Source organism: Dryobates pubescens, chromosome 2, assembly GCF_014839835.1.
Source record: "Dryobates pubescens isolate bDryPub1 chromosome 2, bDryPub1.pri, whole genome shotgun sequence".
NCBI classification, from domain to species: domain Eukaryota; kingdom Metazoa; phylum Chordata; class Aves; order Piciformes; family Picidae; genus Dryobates; species Dryobates pubescens.
In genome coordinates, this window is record NC_071613.1 from 18,468,406 (window position 1) to 18,488,305 (window position 19,900).

The 19,900-nt window shown below is 45.3% G+C and overlaps 2 protein-coding genes across 2 annotated transcripts; one reads left to right on the forward strand and one right to left on the reverse strand.

Moving 5' to 3' along the window:
* The first annotated feature begins 263 nt into the window (after positions 1-263).
* On the forward strand, positions 264-10,318 carry TYW5 (tRNA-yW synthesizing protein 5). Its single transcript, XM_009910575.2, has 8 exons — positions 264-333; positions 1,191-1,345; positions 3,703-3,772; positions 5,709-5,753; positions 6,228-6,365; positions 7,899-7,986; positions 8,837-8,953; positions 9,489-10,318. Exons 2-8 carry the CDS (start codon positions 1,215-1,217, stop codon positions 9,743-9,745), a joined length of 846 nt encoding a protein of 281 aa, XP_009908877.2. The 5' UTR covers positions 264-333; positions 1,191-1,214; the 3' UTR covers positions 9,746-10,318.
* A 5,550-nt stretch (positions 10,319-15,868) lies between these two features.
* C2H2orf69 (chromosome 2 C2orf69 homolog) lies at positions 15,869-18,418 on the reverse strand. Its single transcript, XM_054171377.1, has 2 exons — positions 18,101-18,418; positions 15,869-17,004 (listed from the first exon to the last, which is right to left on the reverse strand). Exons 1-2 carry the CDS (start codon positions 18,416-18,418, stop codon positions 16,171-16,173), a joined length of 1,152 nt encoding a protein of 383 aa, XP_054027352.1. The 3' UTR covers positions 15,869-16,170.
* Positions 18,419-19,900: the final 1,482 nt, after the last annotated feature.

The following is a 19,900-nucleotide window of genomic DNA, read 5'->3' on the forward strand; positions in this document are numbered from 1 at the left end:
CTGCTCCGCGGGAAACAGAGCCTCCCGCCGCCACCGTTCCCTCGCCGCGGGGCAGCCTCTGGAGGCGGTGTTGCTCTGGGTGCCTGGAGATTCCGATCGCCCTTGCTCGGAGAAGCGCGCAGTTCCCGCGGGCCGAGCTTCCCGGGGAAGGGCGGAATCCACTGTGTCCCTGACCCTCACCAGTTGGAGGAGGCGCGGAACGTTTCTGCGCGGGCTCATCTTTCCGGGGAGAAGCGGAGGGGTACGGAGGCAGCCATGGAGCAGGCGGTGGTGCCGGTGGTGTCGCTGGACGGGGTGACGCGGGAGCAGTTCCTGAGGGACATCTATCCCCGGGTAGGGCTCTGCTTCCCCGGAGAGGTTCAGCGGCCGCGGCGGGCCCGGGGCAGCTGCCCGACCTGACTTGGCACTGGAGCAGGCCGCGGGTGCGCGGGGAGAGGAGGGAGGGAAGGCAGGCAGGCAGGCCGGGGATTTCTGCGTCCTGCGCAGGCAGACCGTAGGCCTGATTATTTCGTGTTTCCGAAAAGGTATCGAGATCCCTTTGGTTGAATATGAGATTAGGAACAGGGAGCTTCTACAATCAAATCCTTGCTGAAAAGCTCCGACAGCTGATCTCTGTTAAAGAAAAGTGATTGGGGGTTTTCGGCGCTTTATCATTGCTGCCTCCTTTTCCTCCACGATCCTGATTCAAAGCAAAATGCCTTTCTACTGCTTTTTGTGCTTGTGCTGGATCAAGCCTGTTTGTGGCTGTCAGCATCACGAAACCTTAATGTCGGTTGAAAGAGCTTCTTTTAGGACAACATAGAGCACTACCACAGCTCACAGGCTGCACCTTAACTGCATGGTCTTTTGTCTGCTTGCTGTTAAGCTGTGGCTAGAGCAGCTCAAGCTATTCTGTAGTCTGGCCAGATTCCTCAGTGGCCCCAGAACAAAATGAACATTAAAGTTGTCTTTGTCTCTCCATTTTTGTCATTACCCTGCTAGGAGAGAGCATAAAGTAAGCAGAGGAGCAGCCCTGCCATTTACTGCATTCTGTTTCAACATTCAGCATTTTGATTGCCACTGTCAACAGATCAGTTGTCACTGTGTAGTGTGTCCCAGTATTCAGTTGACTTGTTTGCACTTAGTTTGAAATTATTTTTTTTCTGCTGGATGCTGTGACCATTTCATCATATAACTATTTTTTTCCTTAGAGAAAGCCAGTAGTGCTGAAAGGAATGGAACTGGGCACTTGCACAACCAAGTGGACAGTTGATTACTTGAGCCAAGCTGAAGGATCTAAAGAAGTAAAGATTCACGTCTCAGTGGTGCCACAGATGGATTTCCTCAGTAAGAACTTTGTGTATAGGTACTTCATCCCAAGGCCTTTTGTATTTTAAAGGCATGTACTTGTAACTGTCAAACACACAGTGCGTCTCTTTGAATCAGAGGGTAAGAATATAAAACCTACCAAGGTGGGCTCCTTGGTTTCTCCTTTCATTCCACAAGTATCGCAACATGCTGACTAAATACTACAAGGGTGATAGGAGGGGCCAAACAGGGCCTTAAAAGTTCTGGCAGGAAGACAGGTTAAGACAGATCTCTTGTAGGAAACTTGAGCCTGAAGTTTACTGGTGTTAATTAAAAAAACCAAACTAACCCCCCCTTGATAGCAGGGGATATGCTCTTTTGTTCTGATTACATGGAACATTTTCAGTGTTACTGAATGGTGCTAGTTTCTGACTTGCCTTTGAATGCTGGCATGTGGCAGGCATGCTGTTCCACTCTAGAGGGGTGTTGCTAATTAGAAGCAAGCTCCTTTCAAAGTCAATGTGCAGTTCTCAGAATGTTCAAACTACTGGATATCACATTTCACCTCATGTTTCAGCTCTTTAATCTTGATGTGGGTCATGCACACTCTTGATCTCCCCTGAAGTTCCTCTTATGTTGCCAGAACATGTCTTTGGAGGTCATTCAATCTCAGTCATCGTGTTGTTCTTTGGGGGTAAATGCCTTTATTTTAGTTGTTGTTTGTTTTCCTGAAGTGGGAGCAAGATGTATTCAGTTTGTTAAAGTTTCAAGAAGGCTGAAGCATATGCTGTTAAATGTAAACAAACTGTAAGTCTCTGTAAGTAGAGCCTGTTGTTCAGGATTTAAAAACATCTTATTCTATATTTTGGCCTCTGCATAATCAACTTCTGAATCTTTCAAATAAGGTTGTACTTGAATGGCTGTTTCCTTTGCCCTGCTCTATTTTGTTTCTTGCTAGAATATCTCTTAGTGAGAGCTCACATGCAGTTGGTCTGGCATGCTAGTTTGAGCAGGTTTGTGGACAGACACATGGATGTGCTCTGATGATGCTTCATTATAGTGGATGTTTGGACTTTCACCTGCTTCACTTGAAAGATAGGAAGCTTTGGCCCTTTCCACAGCAAGCTCTCCATTCTATATGGAGGGAGAATAAGTAGAACTAAAAGGACAGAAACACTGAGGATGTAATGTGCAGTTCCATGGGCTTAAACTGATGCACATGCACAGTGCCCCAGTTCTGTTACAAGCTGCATGCTCCTAGCCCTATCTCTGCGCTAGTTCTGGAACTCATTCAGCCAGGTTGTGATGTACTGCAGAAATCTGCATCCATGAGGTCAGATGAGTGCCAGTGCTAGTGTAAGGGAGAACAGACAGCAGGGGCAGAGCTGTGGCAGCACCAGCACACTCCAGTTTAAGCTGTCATGGAGCTGTGATCTCAACTTCTTCAGTAATAAATGGACATGATAGCACAGTTCACCTGCAGATAGAGGGTCGGGTTTTGTTTGGTTTGCCATTGACTGAGGCAGTTGTTGTATTTTGACTATTACAAAAAAACCCTGAAACATTTAGAGAAGTGGTCTAGGCAGCAGGTCATGTTTCAGTAGAGTGGATAATAGGCTCATGAAAAACTTCCTTTGAGGATAATTTCTTCTTAACCCTAGTACTTGGTGGTTGCGCTGAAGTTTCAGGTTTACATGTAGTATATTCATTGCCCGGTGGCACTTAATGGGAGATGGTGAGTCAAGTGAATACAACATTGAATTCATAACAATGAATACAGGTCCTGTTACTACTTGTGCTTGGTTCACCACTCAGCTGTCACTGATGCCAAAGTCTTTATCCCATTACTTAAATATTTAACACTTACTGACTTCAGAGGGACAGGCTCTAATGCCAAGTGATTCTTTTTTTAACCTTCTGAAGTTTTGTTTAATAATTCAAGGAAAACTGTAAAGAAACACTTTGCAATACCAAGATTCCTGTGTTGTGTGCAGCTGAGGCAGCACACCTTTCAAAAAGTTCATGAAATAACTGAAATAAATGGTAGAGATCTACAAATGAAGATCTGTAGCTGGGCTTAAGCACAAATTCATGGCACAGTGTGTAAGGGGGCTGGACTGGAAGATGTCCAGAGGTGCCTTCCAGTCTCAGCAGTTACCTGATTCAATTTGGACACCCATTGGAAAAATTTGCTAAAGCAGAGTTGTAACTGTGGAATTTCTGTCTTTGATGAACTCTTCAAATGTCCACTGCAAACACTGATTAGTCACCATGGTAAATAATAATAAGAAAAAAAAGAGCAACAGATTGCATCTTGAGTTACAGTAGACATGGAAAGGGAGCCTGTGGGGTTAAACCTGGCATTTGGACCATGCGTTGTTACAAGGATTCACTGTGTAAATATTGACATTTCAGAACTCTGCCTTTTGATGTATTTGTACGAAGAGCAGCCGAAGACAAACACAAGGAGTACTTTCTCTCTGAGGTAATTTCTTTGCTGTCACAGTTTATTCTGTCAGTTATTTTGCCAGAATATGGAGGGGAAAATGATGAACTGAAATTCAGAGTCTTAACTCCAGTGAAGAACTTCACTTTAGATTTAACTGGTTTGTGTGGCTTGGAGCCAAGGGGGGAAAAAATGGGAAGAAGTAATTTCTCTTGGAAGTTGTTTTCATAGAATGGCTTAGGTTGGAAAGGACCTCAGAGATCATCTACTTCAGCCTCCCTGCCATGGGCAGAGACACTGCTCAACTAGATTCGGCCTTGAACACCCTCAGGGAAGAGGCATCAACAACCTCCCTGGGCAACCTATTCCAGAGTCTCGCCACCCTTGTACTGAAGAACTTCCTAAGATGCAGTCTGAACCTACTCTCTCTCAGCTTAGAAACATTCCCCCTTGTCCTGTTGCTAAACACCCTTATGAAAAGTCCTTCCACAGCCATCCTGTAGGTTCTCTTCAGGTATTGGAAGGCAGCTGTAAGGTTTCTCTGGAGTCTTCTCTTCTCCAAGCTGAACAATGCCAGCTCACTCAGCCTATCCTTACAGCAGAGGTGTTCTAGTCCTTGGGTCATCTTGGTGGCCTTCCTCTGGACTTGCTCTAACAGTTTTGTATGTGTACAGTGTAGTTAACTAACTTCAGTCATCCTGTTAACAAAAGCTCTTACATGAGCTTGCAGCATAAAACTTAGAAATCAAACCTTGCTTTAGAGTAAGAACTGTGTCATTTGTGCATTTTGTAAGAAAATGTCGTGGAAGTATTTCATCTGATTACATCTGCTATCAAACCACAAATATTTATTGTAACACAGTTTGTGGTAACAATTGTGTGGCTATTAGCTTTACAGAGCAGTGTTCAAACTGGGCATTTTTCAGATAGCTGTGATGAGGAAGCAAACATCTTTAAATGCAGACATACTTTCCACCTTTTATGTGATGTAGGATGCTGTTAAGTTTGGAAGCCAATTGAAAGGGCTTCCTGCACCAGGCTTCTGAAGAATTTCAATTATAATATGCATTTGCTTTGACTCTAAGTAACAGCAGTGCTGAAGCAGTTGTCAAGTCTCCTCTCACTTCACTCTTCTGCTCTGAACCTATTTCCCCGGGTTTTTGAATTGAACAGCAGGGCGCAGCAGAGTCAAGGCGGCATAAGGCAGCTGCTGAATTTCACAAAATCACAGAACGTTAGGGGTTGGAAGAGTCCTCGAAAGATCATGGAGTCCAACCCTCCTGCCAGAGCAGGATCACCTACACCAGATCACACAGAGATGCATCCAGGCAGGTTTTGAATATCTCCAGAGAGGGAGACTCCACAACTCCCCTGGGCAGCCTGTTCCAGTGTTCTGTTACCCTCACAGTGAAAATTTTTTCATCGTATTTACATGGGACTTCCTATGCTTCAACTTCCACCCATTGCCCCTTGTGCTATCATTGAGCATCACCAGGAACCCAACTCCATCCTCTTGGCACTCACCTTCTACACATTTATAACCACGAATGAGGTCACCCCTCAGTCTCCTCTTCTTCAAGGTAAAGAGCCCCAGCACCCTCAGTCTCCTCATAAGGAAGATGTTCCACTCCCTTAATCATTTCTGTGGCTCTGTGCTGGACTCTTTCAAGCAGTTCCCTGTGCTTCTTGAATTGAGGGGACCAGAACTGGATACAGTATTTGAGATGCAGCCTCACCAGGGCAGAGTCGAGGGGGAGGAAAACATCTCTGGACCTACTAACCACAGCCCTTCTAATCCACCCCAGGATGGCATTGGCCTTCTTGGCCATAGGAGCACATTGTAATTGACATTTGTATTTGTGTATTGTGATGAAGCTCTGCAGCAGATGAATGGGAAAATACAGGCTCTTTGTTTAAGTGTGTTTGTAATTCTTGTTTAAAAAGCAAAACAATTCTCTTTTTGTGTTCTCTGCAGGATGAAAAGTACTATTTGCGATCAGTGGGAGAAGATGCTAGGAAGGTGAGCTACTTGGGATTTCAGTTCTAACACTGGAAAGTCACAGTGTGGGAATATTTCTAAAAGCCTCTTGTCAGACAGACATACAACTCGTTTATGGTCACTTGGTCTGTGAATCTGACTGGATTTCGATCAAAATATTTAAACCCAAATGTCTAAAATAGTTGCTGTTGTATGAGGGCTTAGCTAATCACTGAAGTGTACCTTCCTCACCTCTCATTCTCCAGCTTTCGTTGGAAACTAATGTAAAAAGATTTCTGATCTATTCTCCTTCAGTGTGATTTCTAGCAGCCATGGTACAAAGCAACTGTCTGTTCTTAGTAATATCATTGACCAAGTCAGTGCTGCGAGAGCACTGCTGCTTCCAGCTGCTTGCCAGTGCTGCTGTGTTTCACATGATGGGAAGTGATAGTGAAGTGCTCCCTTATCTTAGCATGCACACATGATTCTCTAAGAGTTGTGTCCTTTTTCCTTCAGGATATTGCTGATATCAGAAAGGACTTCCCTGTTTTGGCAGAAGATGTTCAAATTCCAGACTATTTTGAGAAGGAGCAGTTTTTCTCTAGTGTCTTCCGCATCAGCTCAGCTGGATTACAGTTGTGGACGCATTATGATGTAGGTAATAGGTGTTTAGCATAAAATGCTGGAGATGGCATGATGGGGATCTCATGTTAGGGTGCAAATCTCTGACTCAAGTCAGTTAATGACATCACATATTTTGTAATAGCGAAGTGATTCATGTACAGTGGTACAGTGAATTTGAAACAGATACACTGTGTGGGCATAATGTTTTACTGGGTTTATGTCTTAATTCCATACTTACAGGATGAAATGTTTGATTTTGTTCCTTTATTGTTTTGAGTTTTAGTTAAAAAAGTGAAACATAATTTTAATCTCCAAGACTACCTTCTTATTTTTTTTTATTCTAATAGCCAGATTGTGGTAATTGTACATTGATTGTGGTGATCTGGTGCTGCAGTGTGGTAGACTCCAACTCAGATTGTCTTAATAATAATAATAATAAACCAGGTTGGAAGAGACCTTCAAGATCATCGCGTCCAACCCCTCAACCAATCCAACCCACCTAAACAACTAACCCATGGCACCAAGCACCCCATCAAGTCTCCTCCTGAACACCTCCAATGATGGTGACTCCACCACCTCCCCAGGCAGCCCATTCCAATGGGCAATCACTCTCTCCGTATAGAACTTTTTCCTAACAGCCAACCTAAACCTCCCCTGGCGCAGCCTGAGACTGTGTCCTCTTGTTCTGGTACTGGCTGCCTGGGAGAAGAGACCAACATCCGCCTGCCTACAGCTTCCCTTCAGGTAGTTGTAGAGAGCAATAAGGTCACCCCCGAGTCTCCTCCTCTCCAGGCTAAGCAACCCCAGCTCCCTCAGCCTCTCCTCATAGGGCTTGTGTTCCAACCCCCTCACCAACTTCTAACCTTGTGCAGTGTAATTCTGAACACTGATTTATAAGGAAAATAGAGGGTTTGCACTTCAATTAGGAAAAAGAATCCTTTATCAATAGAAACTTGGCAAAAGGTGTTAAGGGTAACACTGCAAAAGAAAAGGAATTTTAAATGAATTTTGTTACCATATTTTTATAGAATCACAGAATTGTAGAGGTTGGAAGGGACCTCTGGAGATCATCTCCCCTGCTAAAGCAGGGTAACCCGCAGCACCTTGCCACAATGTCCAGGCAGGTTTGGAATGCCTTCAGAGAAGGAGACTCCACAACCTCTCTGGGCAGCCTGTTCCAGGGCTCTGGCACCTTCACAGCAAAGAAGTTTTGACCTCATGTTGAAGTGAAACTTCCTGGGTTGGTTCACGTCTAAAGTGTGGTGTGTCTGTTTCAAGATGGAAGAACTTGATTCCCATTTAAGGGAAAACACAAAGCTCTAGGAAAGCAATACTGTGTTTCCAGATACACAGTCAAGAATGTGCAGCTCTGGGGATAGAGTAGCTCCCATTTGTGAGATTTTTAGATTAACTGCATATGGAAGGAAGCTCTTTCAGGTAAGTTTCAACCTGTGAAGTTGTTAATAATGCCCTAGTTTAAGCTGATGCTATTTTGGTGTAATTGCAGGCTGTATGCTCATTTTTAACTCTTGATTGACATCTCTCTTACTGTGCTTATTCCAGGTAATGGATAACTTATTAATCCAGATAACAGGGAAGAAACGTGTTGTTCTCTACAGTCCTCAAGATGCACCCTATTTATATTTATCAGGTATGCAAGCCATACATGCCTAGTTCAGAGTCTGGGGATTGTAGTTGCCTTTACAGCTCACAAGTGCTGCACTGTAGGAAAAAAAAAATATCACAAAGAGTCATGTGCAAGAAGTAATTTTGTCTTTTAACTCTGATCTTGTTTGCTTCAGTGGAAAATAATCATGTTAGTGCAGCAGGTTAGGAAATTTGCAGGGGAGCACACCAGCTTTTCCCAGTTCTGTTCTCAGCACCTAACTGTGGAGGAGTGCAGTGTTCTGTCTGGATTTCAAATGTGTTTTAAACATAGATTCATGGAATGGTTTGGGTTGGAAGGGACCTCCAAAGGTCTTCTAGTCCAACCCCATTACAGTCAGCAGGGACATCCTCCACTAGATCAGGTTGCTCAGAGCCTTGTCAAGCCTCACCTTGAATATCTCTAGGGATGGGGCCTCAACTACCTCCCTGGGCAACCTGTTGCAGTGTTCCACCACCCTTATGCTAAAGAACTTGTTCCTAATATCCAATCTAAATCTGCTCTTCTCTAATTTCAAATCATTGTCCCTTGTCATAACAGTCTCTCTCTGTCCTTGTAGGCCTCATTCAGGTACTGAAAGGCTGCTGTTAGGTCTCCCCATTCACTTCTCCCAGCTGAACCAAGTGTTAGTAAGGTTGCAGTTACAGGAAAAATCCAACAGGAGAACATGTCCCTTCAGTTCATGAGGAGTGTTATCAGGTCTTTCTAGTTCATAGAAGAGCTCCAGAACAACAAACCAGTATGAAATTGGATTCAGGAGGTGCCATTTCCAGCAGTGTGGTAATGCTTTGCTGCCATTGCAACGTTTATTCATTACTTCTGAACGCTCTCCTAGGTAGTAAGTCAGAGGTGCTGGATGTGGATAACCCAGACCTAGACAAATACCCACTCTTTGTGAGAGCCAAGCGCTATCAGTGTCAGCTGGAAGCAGGAGATGTGTTGTTCATTCCAGGTAAGTAACAAACAGTTTTAAACAGTTCTGTTTGTAGTTTCTCATTTCCAGGTTACCAAAGCATTTCCATGTTACAAATCAGAAAGACATTGGCAAAACTCATCTACTTCTTCCAACTGTACTAATTAGCCTAATAAAAAGTATTATTATAGCTACCCACAAATCCTGTCTTCCCTCAAGAGTACAATGTATGCTTCTGAATTTGTCTTAATAGGTTAGCACTGTAAAAGCAACTTCTGAAATTACTTCGGTAGCCTGAGTTTTCTGATGGCACAATATGAAGTGCCATTTTTGTTCTTCTATGGCTCTAGCACATGCTCTGATGAAGATTGTGGGTGGTAGTTACTGGGCTTATAAGGAATGGAAAGACAAGTCCTAATAATTCTTCTGCACAAGCAGATAAGTTGATAATAAAAATATACAGTAGCCAAGGCTTTTCCTCACCTAGATTTAGTTTGGGCAATTCTGACTCTGGTCATGAGGCACATAGAAGTTTCAAAGGGTAGTTTTCACTTTGGCATTCTTCTTCCCACAGCTCTGTGGTTCCACAATGTAGTTTCTGAGGAATTTGGAGTGGCAGTGAATGTCTTCTGGAAGCACCTTCCTGCTGAGTCCTATGATAAGAGCGACACGTATGGAAACAAAGACCCCACAGCAGCTTCTCGAGCTATCCAGATCTTGGACAGAGCCTTGAAAACACTTGAGGAACTACCTGAGGAATACAGGGACTTTTACGCTCGGAGAATGGTGTTACGTATCCAAGAGAAAGCCTATAGGAATGATTATGGATAGAATAAGCCCTTGTGATTCAGCAGGCTCCTGGAAGAGTGGAAAATTGTGTGTTCATGTGCAAACTGTCCCTTTGTACATACATATGCTTTCTGTAAGACCCATGAAACTGATGTTGATAAACATCCATGTGGTACAAAGCTTGGCTTGTAGATTTTTCCTTTCTTGGCACTGCTCAGTGAGTGCAGAGTCTGCCTGAACTGGAGGTGCTCCCTCTTCTACAACCAGGTGTACACTTGCAGTGCTTGCATTTACAATTCTGCCCTTTTTTGAGCGTTGTTAAACTTTTCTGAACAGGTTTTGGTATCTGCCAGCATGTAACTGCACCTGTTCCTGAATACCACTTCATGTGTTGAAGTTTAGTAGAACCATAGTGGTTTCTGAGAAGGCCCAGAAAAGCCATTGGTGTTAGTCTAAAAGAAACCATTACCCTTGCAACCAACAGCCTGGAGGCTCTGCAGAGAGGCTTAGACAGATTGGATCAGTGGACTGAGGTCAATGGGATGTGCTGCAATAAGGCCAAGGTCCAGGTGCTGCACTTGGGCCACAACAACCCCATGCAATGCTACAGGCTTGGGAAAGTGTGGCAGAAAGGGATGTCTGGGTTCTAATGAATAAGTGGCTATATATGAGCCAGCAGTGTGCCCAGATGGCAAAGAGAGCAAATGGCATCCTGGCTTGGATCAGCAATGGTGTGACTAACAGGAGTAGGGCAGGGATTATCTTCCAGTACTCAGCATTAGTAAGGCCATTCTTAAAGTGCTGTGTTCAGTTTTGAGCACCAGTAGAAGGCAGCACTGGAGCAGATGCAAAGAGGAGCAACCCAGCTGGTTGCTCTTCTTCTGGCTTAGAGAATGAGTTTGATGAAGAGCAGCTGAAGGAACAAGGACTGTTTAGTTTGGGGAAGAGGAGGCTGAGGGGAGACCTTACCACCCTCTACAGCTACCTGAAAAGACAAAATAAAGAGGTAGGTGCTGGTCTCTTCTTACAGGTAGTGATAGAACAAAAGGGAATGGCCTCAAGCTAGATCAGGGTAGGTTTAGGCTAGACATTAAGAAAAATATTTTCTCTGAAAATGTGGTCAAGCTTTGGAACAGGTTGCCCAGGGAGGTGGTGGAGTCACCATCCCTGAATGTATCTAAAGGTCATTTAGATGTGGTGCTTAGCAATATGGTTTAGTGGTGAACTTGGTAGAGTAGGGTTAATGGTTGGACCCGATGATCTCAAGGGTCTTTTCCAACCTGAATGCCTCTGTGCTTCTATGGTAAGTGTGGGGAGTTTCCCTCCCTCTTGTGGTGAAACTGACAATGGGCAAGAGGAAAAAGCAGAAGGTAATCATGCAAGGTAGAAGCTTAAAACTGTGGTAGCTTATCCACAAGGTAAATTTATCCCTGTTGTAACTGAACCATGCAGGAAGCCTTGTTTGTCTGCCACTTACCCCAGGACAAGGGACTGAATCTCCACAGGTGTTGTAGATGGTTACTTTACAGCAGGTTGCAGCACCTGCAAAACCTGGTTAAAAAAAATAAAATAGTATCTCACAGAAAAGAGATTCATTGTCCCTCTGATGATGTTATTGCCCTGTTTGAGGAGTGCATTTATCTGGCTTAGGTCAGTCTGCTCCTCCTAGCAGGCTCTTAGACCAAGATGTGTGGTGCTAATAAAGTGCTGGAAAGAACATTCTCCAAAAGAGCAGGAGACAGCAACACTGTGCAGATTATTCTTCTAAACCTGCTCTCCTTGGCAGTCTGACTTAGTGGAACAGTCAGCCACCATGTGAGTGGGCACCCGGCCATCCTGATGAATAGGCATGAATGGAACCAGCCAAGCGATCCTCATGGGCATCATTGTACATTCTGAGGGCAGAATTTAAATTTGGGATCACAAATAGGTCTCCCAATTTTTTTTTTTTTGGTTGTTCAAAAAGGAACAAGAATTAGTTGTGCTTACTGGTGAGACAGGCTTTCTGCATCTGTTGGGCAGGGGAAGCCTCTTGGCTTTGTTGAACTGGCAATGTTGAGGGCGCTTTCTGAACTGTAGAGGTGTACAGAGCATATCCTTTGTGTGTCAGGACTAAATGGTGAGGCATGGGGAGCCTGCAGGGCCAGGCAAAGCTGTTCCAGCAGTGCCTGTACAGTCACGACTGTTAATTCTAACCACTGTCAGTTTCTCTGTATACTAGTACAGAGAAGTGCTGTGCTAATGCCTCACTCTCATTCCTTGATTCCCCATTCCCAAAAGAGAGCAACCTGCTTGGTGTTCTTGGGCCCCCTCTGTACTCCAGCACAAATAAGGAAAGCCCCATGGAACAGCAGTTAGTGTATGAACAATCTGATTGTGTCTCAGCTGGTAAGAAGTGCTTGCTGTGCTCCAAAGGGAGGGTGAGAGCCATTTGGGGCTCCTGAGGAGAAGAGAAAATACAAGGAGAAAATTTCTGTGGGACAAATGCATTCACATGTAATTAGAACAGTTCCCTGAGTGCTATCAATGGAAGGATAGAAAAGATTGCTCCTCTCAGCAACATGTTAAGACTCGGACCCTTAATTACCTGGAGCAGGGATTGTTTACCCTGGAGAAGAGGAGGCTCAGGGGTGACCTCATTGCCCTCTACAACTCCCTGAAAGGTGGTTGTAGCCAGGAAGGGGTTGGTCTCTTCTCCCAGGCAACCAGCACCAGAACAAAAGGACACAGTCTCAAGCGGCACCAGGGGAAGTTTAGACTCGAGGTGAGGAGAAAGTTCTTCACAGAGAGAGTCATTCGTCATTGGAATGTGCTGCCCAGGGAGGTGGTGGAGTCACCATCCCTGGAGGTGTTCAAGGGGAGACTGAATGTGGCACTTGGTGCCATAGTCTAGTTATGAGCTCTGTGGTGACAGGTTGGACTTGATGATCCTTGAGGTCTCTTCCAACCTTAGTGATACTGTGATACCTTTCAAAATTAGGGGCAAATGCTTATTTATGCAGCAGCCTTAATTAAATTAGTCCTACGTAGGAAGAAGGTTTCTACTTTCTCATATTTAAGCTGTGCACAAAACAAAAATCATTTAAGTCATTGAGAATCTAAACAATTTCATAGAATCAGAGGCTGTTAGGAGCTGGAATGGACCTCCCACACATCTAGTCCAACCTCCCTGCCAAGGCAGGATCACCTAGGGCAGGTGACACAGGAATGCATTCAGGTGGGTTTTGAAAGTCTCCAGAGAAGACAACTTCACCACCTGTCTGGGCAGCCTGCCCCAGGGCTCCAGCACCCTCACTGTAAAATTCTTATGTTGAGGTGGAACCTCATTGCGTTCCAGCTCATATGCATTGCTTCTTGTCCTATCACTGGGCACCACCAAAAAGAGCCTGGCACCTTCATCCTGACATCCACCCCCCAGATACTTATAGACACTAGTAAGATCCCCTCTCAGCTTGGACAAAACATTCTCAGGCCCCTTAGTCTTTCAAGATGTGTTTTGAAGGAATTTAACAGGCACAGCTTAAAACATTTTAGCATTTCTCCAAATTTGAATGTCTGCACAAGAAACAAACATGACATACAAAGAATAGCAGCTATTACCTACCAGGCTGCATCAGGCTGCTCACTCCAATCAAATCCAGAAGTGTCTTGAATGAAACCACTGTAAGCATGAGAATCCTCTCATTTCAGGCATGTGCATCTCAGGTTATTAAAAACTGCCCCTCCAGTCCATGTCAATACACAGGCACAAACAAACCAAGACCTATGCCATCCTAACACTGAAATACTCACACCCTTGGGTGCTCCATGCCGCTCTCCCACCTGCTGTTTCAGAATCACAGGTGCTGATGCACAAATAAAAAGAGCCTCCTCCTTGAAGAAAAGCTATCAAATCTGGTATTTCTTTTAAACTAGGTTTTCACCTGATAGAACTCAATCCACAAACCCTAACTGCACAGTCCTCATTTGCTTTACAGTCACAAAGTGGTTCCACCCATCAGCAATAGTTTATTTTCCTACACTGTGTGCAGAATTTATTTTTAGCATGCATTGTGGTGAGTGACAGAGGCACATTCCAACAGCATACTACAACTGTTCAGAGAATGAAAAACAACCCATCAGTTCCCCCTCCACAACGTGAGGTCTCACAGCAAGATTAGCTCTACAACAAAGTGCTTATTCACCTTAATACAGCCATGCTCACATCATTTTAACAGTTATTGTAAGCAGCCTCCATCAAACAGGTTAATGCTATTTTCATAGCACAGCCATCCAGAAACTTCTGAAGACAAAGTCAATATTTTAATAGCCTTTTCCAAAAGCTTGCAACAAGCTGCTCCTCCTGCTCTGCCTGGCACAGAAGCATTCAGAAATTGATCTGGGATCTGCACTGTTACTGGCCAAGGCAAGTTTTGGCATACCCAAGTTAGTGCTATCAGGACAAAACTGAGGGAGCAAGATCAGTGGCATGTTTGGGGGTTTAGTTACCTTAATTTTATAGGTGGGTAATTAAAGATTTTAGTCAATTTGTAGGCTGTTAAAACCACAGTGTTAGGAGACCCACATTGCCTTTACAGAAGTCCTTGCACATGCTGCAAAGGTTATCAGAAGCACCAGAAAGGGACACAGCCTTCCTCTGACCACATCAAGTTGCTGTAAGCCCACTGAGAAGGTAATCAAAGATTGAACAACGTCTCCAGGAAAGAGCTATTTAAAAACCCCAACAGATTGAGCTAGATTTCAGATTCTTCTGTAAAATGTTAGTTGGGTGGCACACTGCGCTTTTTTCTCTCTATCAACTAAAATAGATTATTCTCCTTTTGATCAACTAGGTACATTTATTATTAGCAACAGAGTTCACTTCCACATTGTAAAGTGCATGCTATATGCCTAACCCCTTCTACCACCCTTCATATTTTGAATATTAAGAACATTTCCTTAAGAGTTCAACACACTTTTCTCGCTCTTCAGCAATCACTAACGTGCTTCTAGAGAAGCTGTGAAAATACTGCCTGCAGTGAACCTCCTAAGTTTCAATGATGCAAACAGAAAAACGATGACCCAGGACTTTCCTTCCGTGGTATGGGAGTCACAGAAAGCAAGAAGCAGGGAGAAGATTTTGCTAAGCCATCAAACACAGAAACAAAGTTGAGTCTTTTATCAGAATGGAACCACGTTTGTGTCATCTTCACAGCATTTTGTTGACTTGCTTTTGTAATCCAGGGAATCCAGGACTGGTTTCAGCTACTGGTTCACTGTTAATAGCTGTAGCTGGCTTTATGAGTGATCCTAAGATTTTGTTTTGGAAGTTACTTACAACAATAAAGTTCCTTTCATAGCCTCATTTGCCCATCTTTCTGTAATTCTTTCTGAAGAACATTCATGTTTTTGAACTAGCTCACATCTTGATCTGATTTGTCCAGTTCTGGGTTTAATTACAGGGGTTGGGCTTTTTCCGCATAAAAAAATTAGGCTCAGAAAATAGATTTTTGGGTGGCTCTAGAAGGAACTACTGCAATACATGTCAAGGAGATGATAGCTTTAAAAACCAAAGCATTTTGAAACACCTACAGTCAGCATTGTCTAAAGTGTTTTGTGCAACATATATTTTAGATACTTATGGTTCAATTTAGATCAAAACTAATGCAGCCATTAGCCAGAAAAGCCTCACCAGTCCAAGGCAGGGCTGAAGAGATGCCTCTTGACTTGAAAATACTGATAGTACTGCTGGTCCTCAGAGAAGTTAGTTGAAAGAGCAATAAGCTCCACTGATCAACACTCTTGGTCACTTGGCAAACATTCAAGCTCCAGGTGAGACAGCTGCTCACTAGCAGGTACTACACAATTAATGAACTTTAGTGACAAAAAAGACAAGGTGCACAGAAGGAACAAACCCAGATTGGTACTGTGATTCCCAAGGTAACTTTGTTTCAGTTAGGAGAAACATTACAAAACTGGAGGATTTAACCAATTAAAACAGCTTTCAACAAAATATATAGCTAAGGTTGTTCTAACAATCACTATTTTCCTTAAGTCAGAAAACTAAGCTCATGTCTGCTACTAAACAAGCCCAAAGCACTTGGCCCTGGCAGCTGCTAAACTGAAGTATCCAGACCTGTGAAAGGCTTTTGAGTACTTTAAACTCCCATTAAAGGCAGCACATCCAGGACTAAAAGTGCTGCCAACACTTTGAGAATAAGCATCCACATTTAACAGAAAAAAAAAAACAAACTATGTGTAGGATAGTTCTTTGAAACAGTTCTTTCCAGGAATAAAATGGCAACATGTGGTGTAGATACTGGCTCCCAATCCTCCTTCTTCAGCTACTGACTGAAAAATCTAGTCTCTATTAGCAACACAGGACTGAGATAGCCTCTCTTCAGATAGCATCTGCTCAAAGTTGTCAATCTAGATGACAACATTTCCAGTGCTAAAAGTGCCTTTATAGGGAATATTCAGATACAGTCTCAAAATACTTCATGAACTCTGAAGTGGTTTTCTAAGGAGGGGACATCATCAGCAAAGTGTAACTGATCATTTATTTCCACACCAAGTCCTTCAAGTATCTGTACAAATTTCTCATGCTCTCTTCCAATCCATGACCTCATTGTGTCAAACACTTGGTATGGTGTAACATGAGCATGAACTTCAATCCCAGTTTCTGCAAGTTCTTTCAGTACCTCAGGGTAAGTAACCCAAGTATTGCTTCCTCCCGAGTGGCCACCATCCAGCCAATAAATGGCTTTTATGATTTTTAAGAAGGCATCTGTATTCTTGTCTCTTTTAGCTTCCTTCAGCTCATAAAGCAGCTGGTTCAAGACCACACACCCTTTGCTGAAGCCGATCAAAGTGAATGACGCTGCCCCCAGGGCAGCCAGCACAGGGAAGCTCCCAGCAGAATTACTGGAGCACTCACAATCTCTCTCTGTGGAGGTGCAGCCGTTTGTTGCAGGAACGGACTGTGGCTGTGACTCGCAAGCAGCTATTTTTGCCTCTTTGCTGACACCATGCATGCTTTTCTGGGACAGCAGAATGTTCTGAGCAAGCCTGAAAGCATTAACTAGCAATGCATGGAGATGCCTGAATGCCCCAAAATCAGCACTGTGCTCTGGAGCTCCAAACATGTTGCTGGCCACAAAGTTGTCATAACAGCTGAATTTGTGCAGGTGCATTCGGGAGCACTTCACAACCCAAATAAAGCTGCCAGGGAACCGGCGAGCAAGTATGGTCGCGATGTTTTCAAAGCTCCAGCGCTCCCACTGAAAGTTTTCTGGGTGGCAAGACATGACATCATGATAGTTCTGAAAAATTAAAACCAAGAGAAAAGGTGCATTACTGCACTGTGAGAAGGCTCCAGCTCAGCTTGGTGCATTTACATTGGTAGGAAATGGCTGCAACCCACAGAGAAACAGGCATCCTTCTGCAGAAACACTGATTATCACATTGCAAGCCAACAACAGACATCAAACATTGCAGGAAGCTTTCTGTCTTTTATACAGAAAAGAGACCCAACACAACAACCCTCTTGTTCAACTGCAAGGAATCTTATATTGCCCCTGTTCACATCCATATGGGGCACAGGTGTAAAATAACTAACTCCCATGTCATGAATGATTCTCACCTCTGAATTCATACTGGCAGAGAATATTAATTAATCTTGCTAAAGAACAATAAAGCCATACCCAGAGGGGGTAATCAGAAGGATTTTCTTAGGCCACCTCAATACTTCAAAAGTTCTGCATCTCCACCTGACAAAAAAGGGAAGCCTCTCTCTTGGACAAAAGGCTCTACCTGAACTCTGGAGAAGCCCTGACTGGTGAAATTGGCTGGGCACGTCACAGAGGTTGGCCACATAGAATCACAGAATTGTCCCAGTTGGAAAAGATCTCTAAGCTAACCGAGTCCAACTGTCAACCTAACACTACCACAGCCATTAAACCGTGTCTGGAGACAGCACTCCAGAATCCGCTCTGAGACAATTCCTGCGTCCTTCCTTCAGGCCAGGGTAGGAAAGCCTCGGTGCCTGCGAACGTCCGCCGGGGGGTGCCTAGGCTGCCCCCACACCCCACCAAGCGCCGGGGTGCTCCACCGCCGCTCTCACTCCAGGCCTCAGCACTACCGGTCCCCAGGCAGTAGTGGAAGCTCTGTATCGACCGGTGCTTTGCAGCCCGGCCTATTCCCGCCACACTTACTGGCGGCAGGGCGTAGAAGACGTTCAGCAGGCTCTGCCCAGGGAGTAACTCTGACCTGTCGCGGCGGATCCCCGCAGCTCGGCTACCCTACCGCTCCTCCACACCTCTCAGCGGCTGCCTCCAACGTCCCCCAGCCCCTCGGCCGCCTGGGCCACTCCCACTCGCCATTGCATCCCCCTCCCCACTTCAGTTCTTCCTGCCGTACCTGCACATCCCCTGGGAAGTAGACAACGTGATGCTGCGGCAAGGCCAGGCCGCGCGGGACCGGCGGCGGTAGTAACAGCAGCAGCTCGTTAACTCGGTGCGGCTCCGCACCCGGTACCTCCGGCAGCCGTAGCCACGGCGGACTCAGCCGCGCTGAGAAGCCCGCGCCGCCGTCGCCGCCGCTATTGCCGTCCGCAGGCCCCGCGGCGCAGGCAGCCGGTGCTCCACAGAGGCTCATGCTCCTACCCAGGCAGAGAATAGCGGGGCCGACAAGCCCCCGCAAGAGCGAGGCAGCGGCGGGCGAGCAGCGCCTGCTCATGAGCGCACACAGCCCCACGTCCTGGCAGCCGCCGCCTCCTCCCACCCTTCGCTCCAGGCCCAAATAGGCCTGCGCCCAGCTTGCCCCTCAGCTTCCACCTATCAGCGGGGCCCGCCAGTGCGTCGGGGGCGGGGCTATGCGCACCCGCCGCGGCCATGACGTCATGGCGGCCTTTAAAAGGCGCGTGGCGGGAAGTGGGCTGCTTTCAGCTGTGGGTGTTTTTGGGTGGTGCGGTCTGTCTCCTGCTGGCTTTAGGCCGTGTCGTGTTCCTGGTGGGCTCTCCCCTGGGGAAGACCCAGGTGGCAGTGTCTAGCTCTTTTTTGTTCTGCATTCCCTTTGCTTGCAAATGGTGCTGGGCAGGTGGATCGTGCAGAAAGCCAGGTCGGCTGGTGCCTCCAAGCCCAGCAGTGAGCACAAAAGGCCTCACAGAGCAGTGAAGTCCCAGAGCATTGCTGTAGCACAGCTACAGTGTGTGGGGTATCTCACAGTACACATAGGCAGTTAATCTCAAAAGACAGAGGTATGTGGATTTGTTTGTTTCCTAAATAGGTGGCATGTATTTTTTCCATAAAGCAGCTGAGTTGCCCATATTTAAGTTACACTGGTGCTATGATATTGGAAGGGAAGTTTTCATGTGTACTTATGTGAGGAACTTTGCCTTTTATGTGGTAAACAGAGAAAGGAAACAGCTTTTTCCTGTACTCTTAATTAGCATTCCTGGTTGACTTGTCCAGTGTTTTCCTATTTGATATATTCATTCATAGAATGGAAGGGGTTGGAAGGCACCTCCGGTGATGAGTGTGACCTTCACCTAGGGCAAGCCACACAGGATCTCAATATCCAGGTGGGTTTGCACTCTCCAGAGAAGAAAACTCCACAACCTCTCTGGGCAGCCTGTTCTAGTGCTCTGGCACCTTCACTGCAAGAAGCTTTTTCTCATGTTGAGATAGAATTTCCTGTGTTCTGGTTTGTACCCTCGCTCTATCACAAGGCACCATTGAAGAGAGCCTGGCCCTTTCTTGACAGCCACCTTTTGTATATTTGTAAGCATTAGTAAGATCCCTTTTCAGTCTGCTCCTCTTCAGACTAAACAGCTCCAGGTCCTTCAGCCTTTCATTGTAAGGCAGATATTCCAGTCCCTTAATCATCCTCGTAGCTCTCAGTTGGGCTCTTTCCAGGAATTCTCTGTCCCTCTTGAACTGGAGAGCCCAGCACTGGATGCAGACCTCCAGATGTGACCTCACTAGGGCAGAGTAGATGGGAAGGAGAACCTTCCTTGACCTGCTGGTCACACTGTTCGTAATGCATCCTTGGATACCATTGACCTTCTTGGCCCCAAGGCCCTATTGTGTTATTCTGTTTTCATAGTCTGCTTAAAAATGCTTGATGCAAACCTGGTAAACTAACAGATACTGTGTCTGTTACCAGTTGAGTCAGCTGTAGAAGAAAACAGAGTTGGTTCAACAGTGATTGCACAATCAA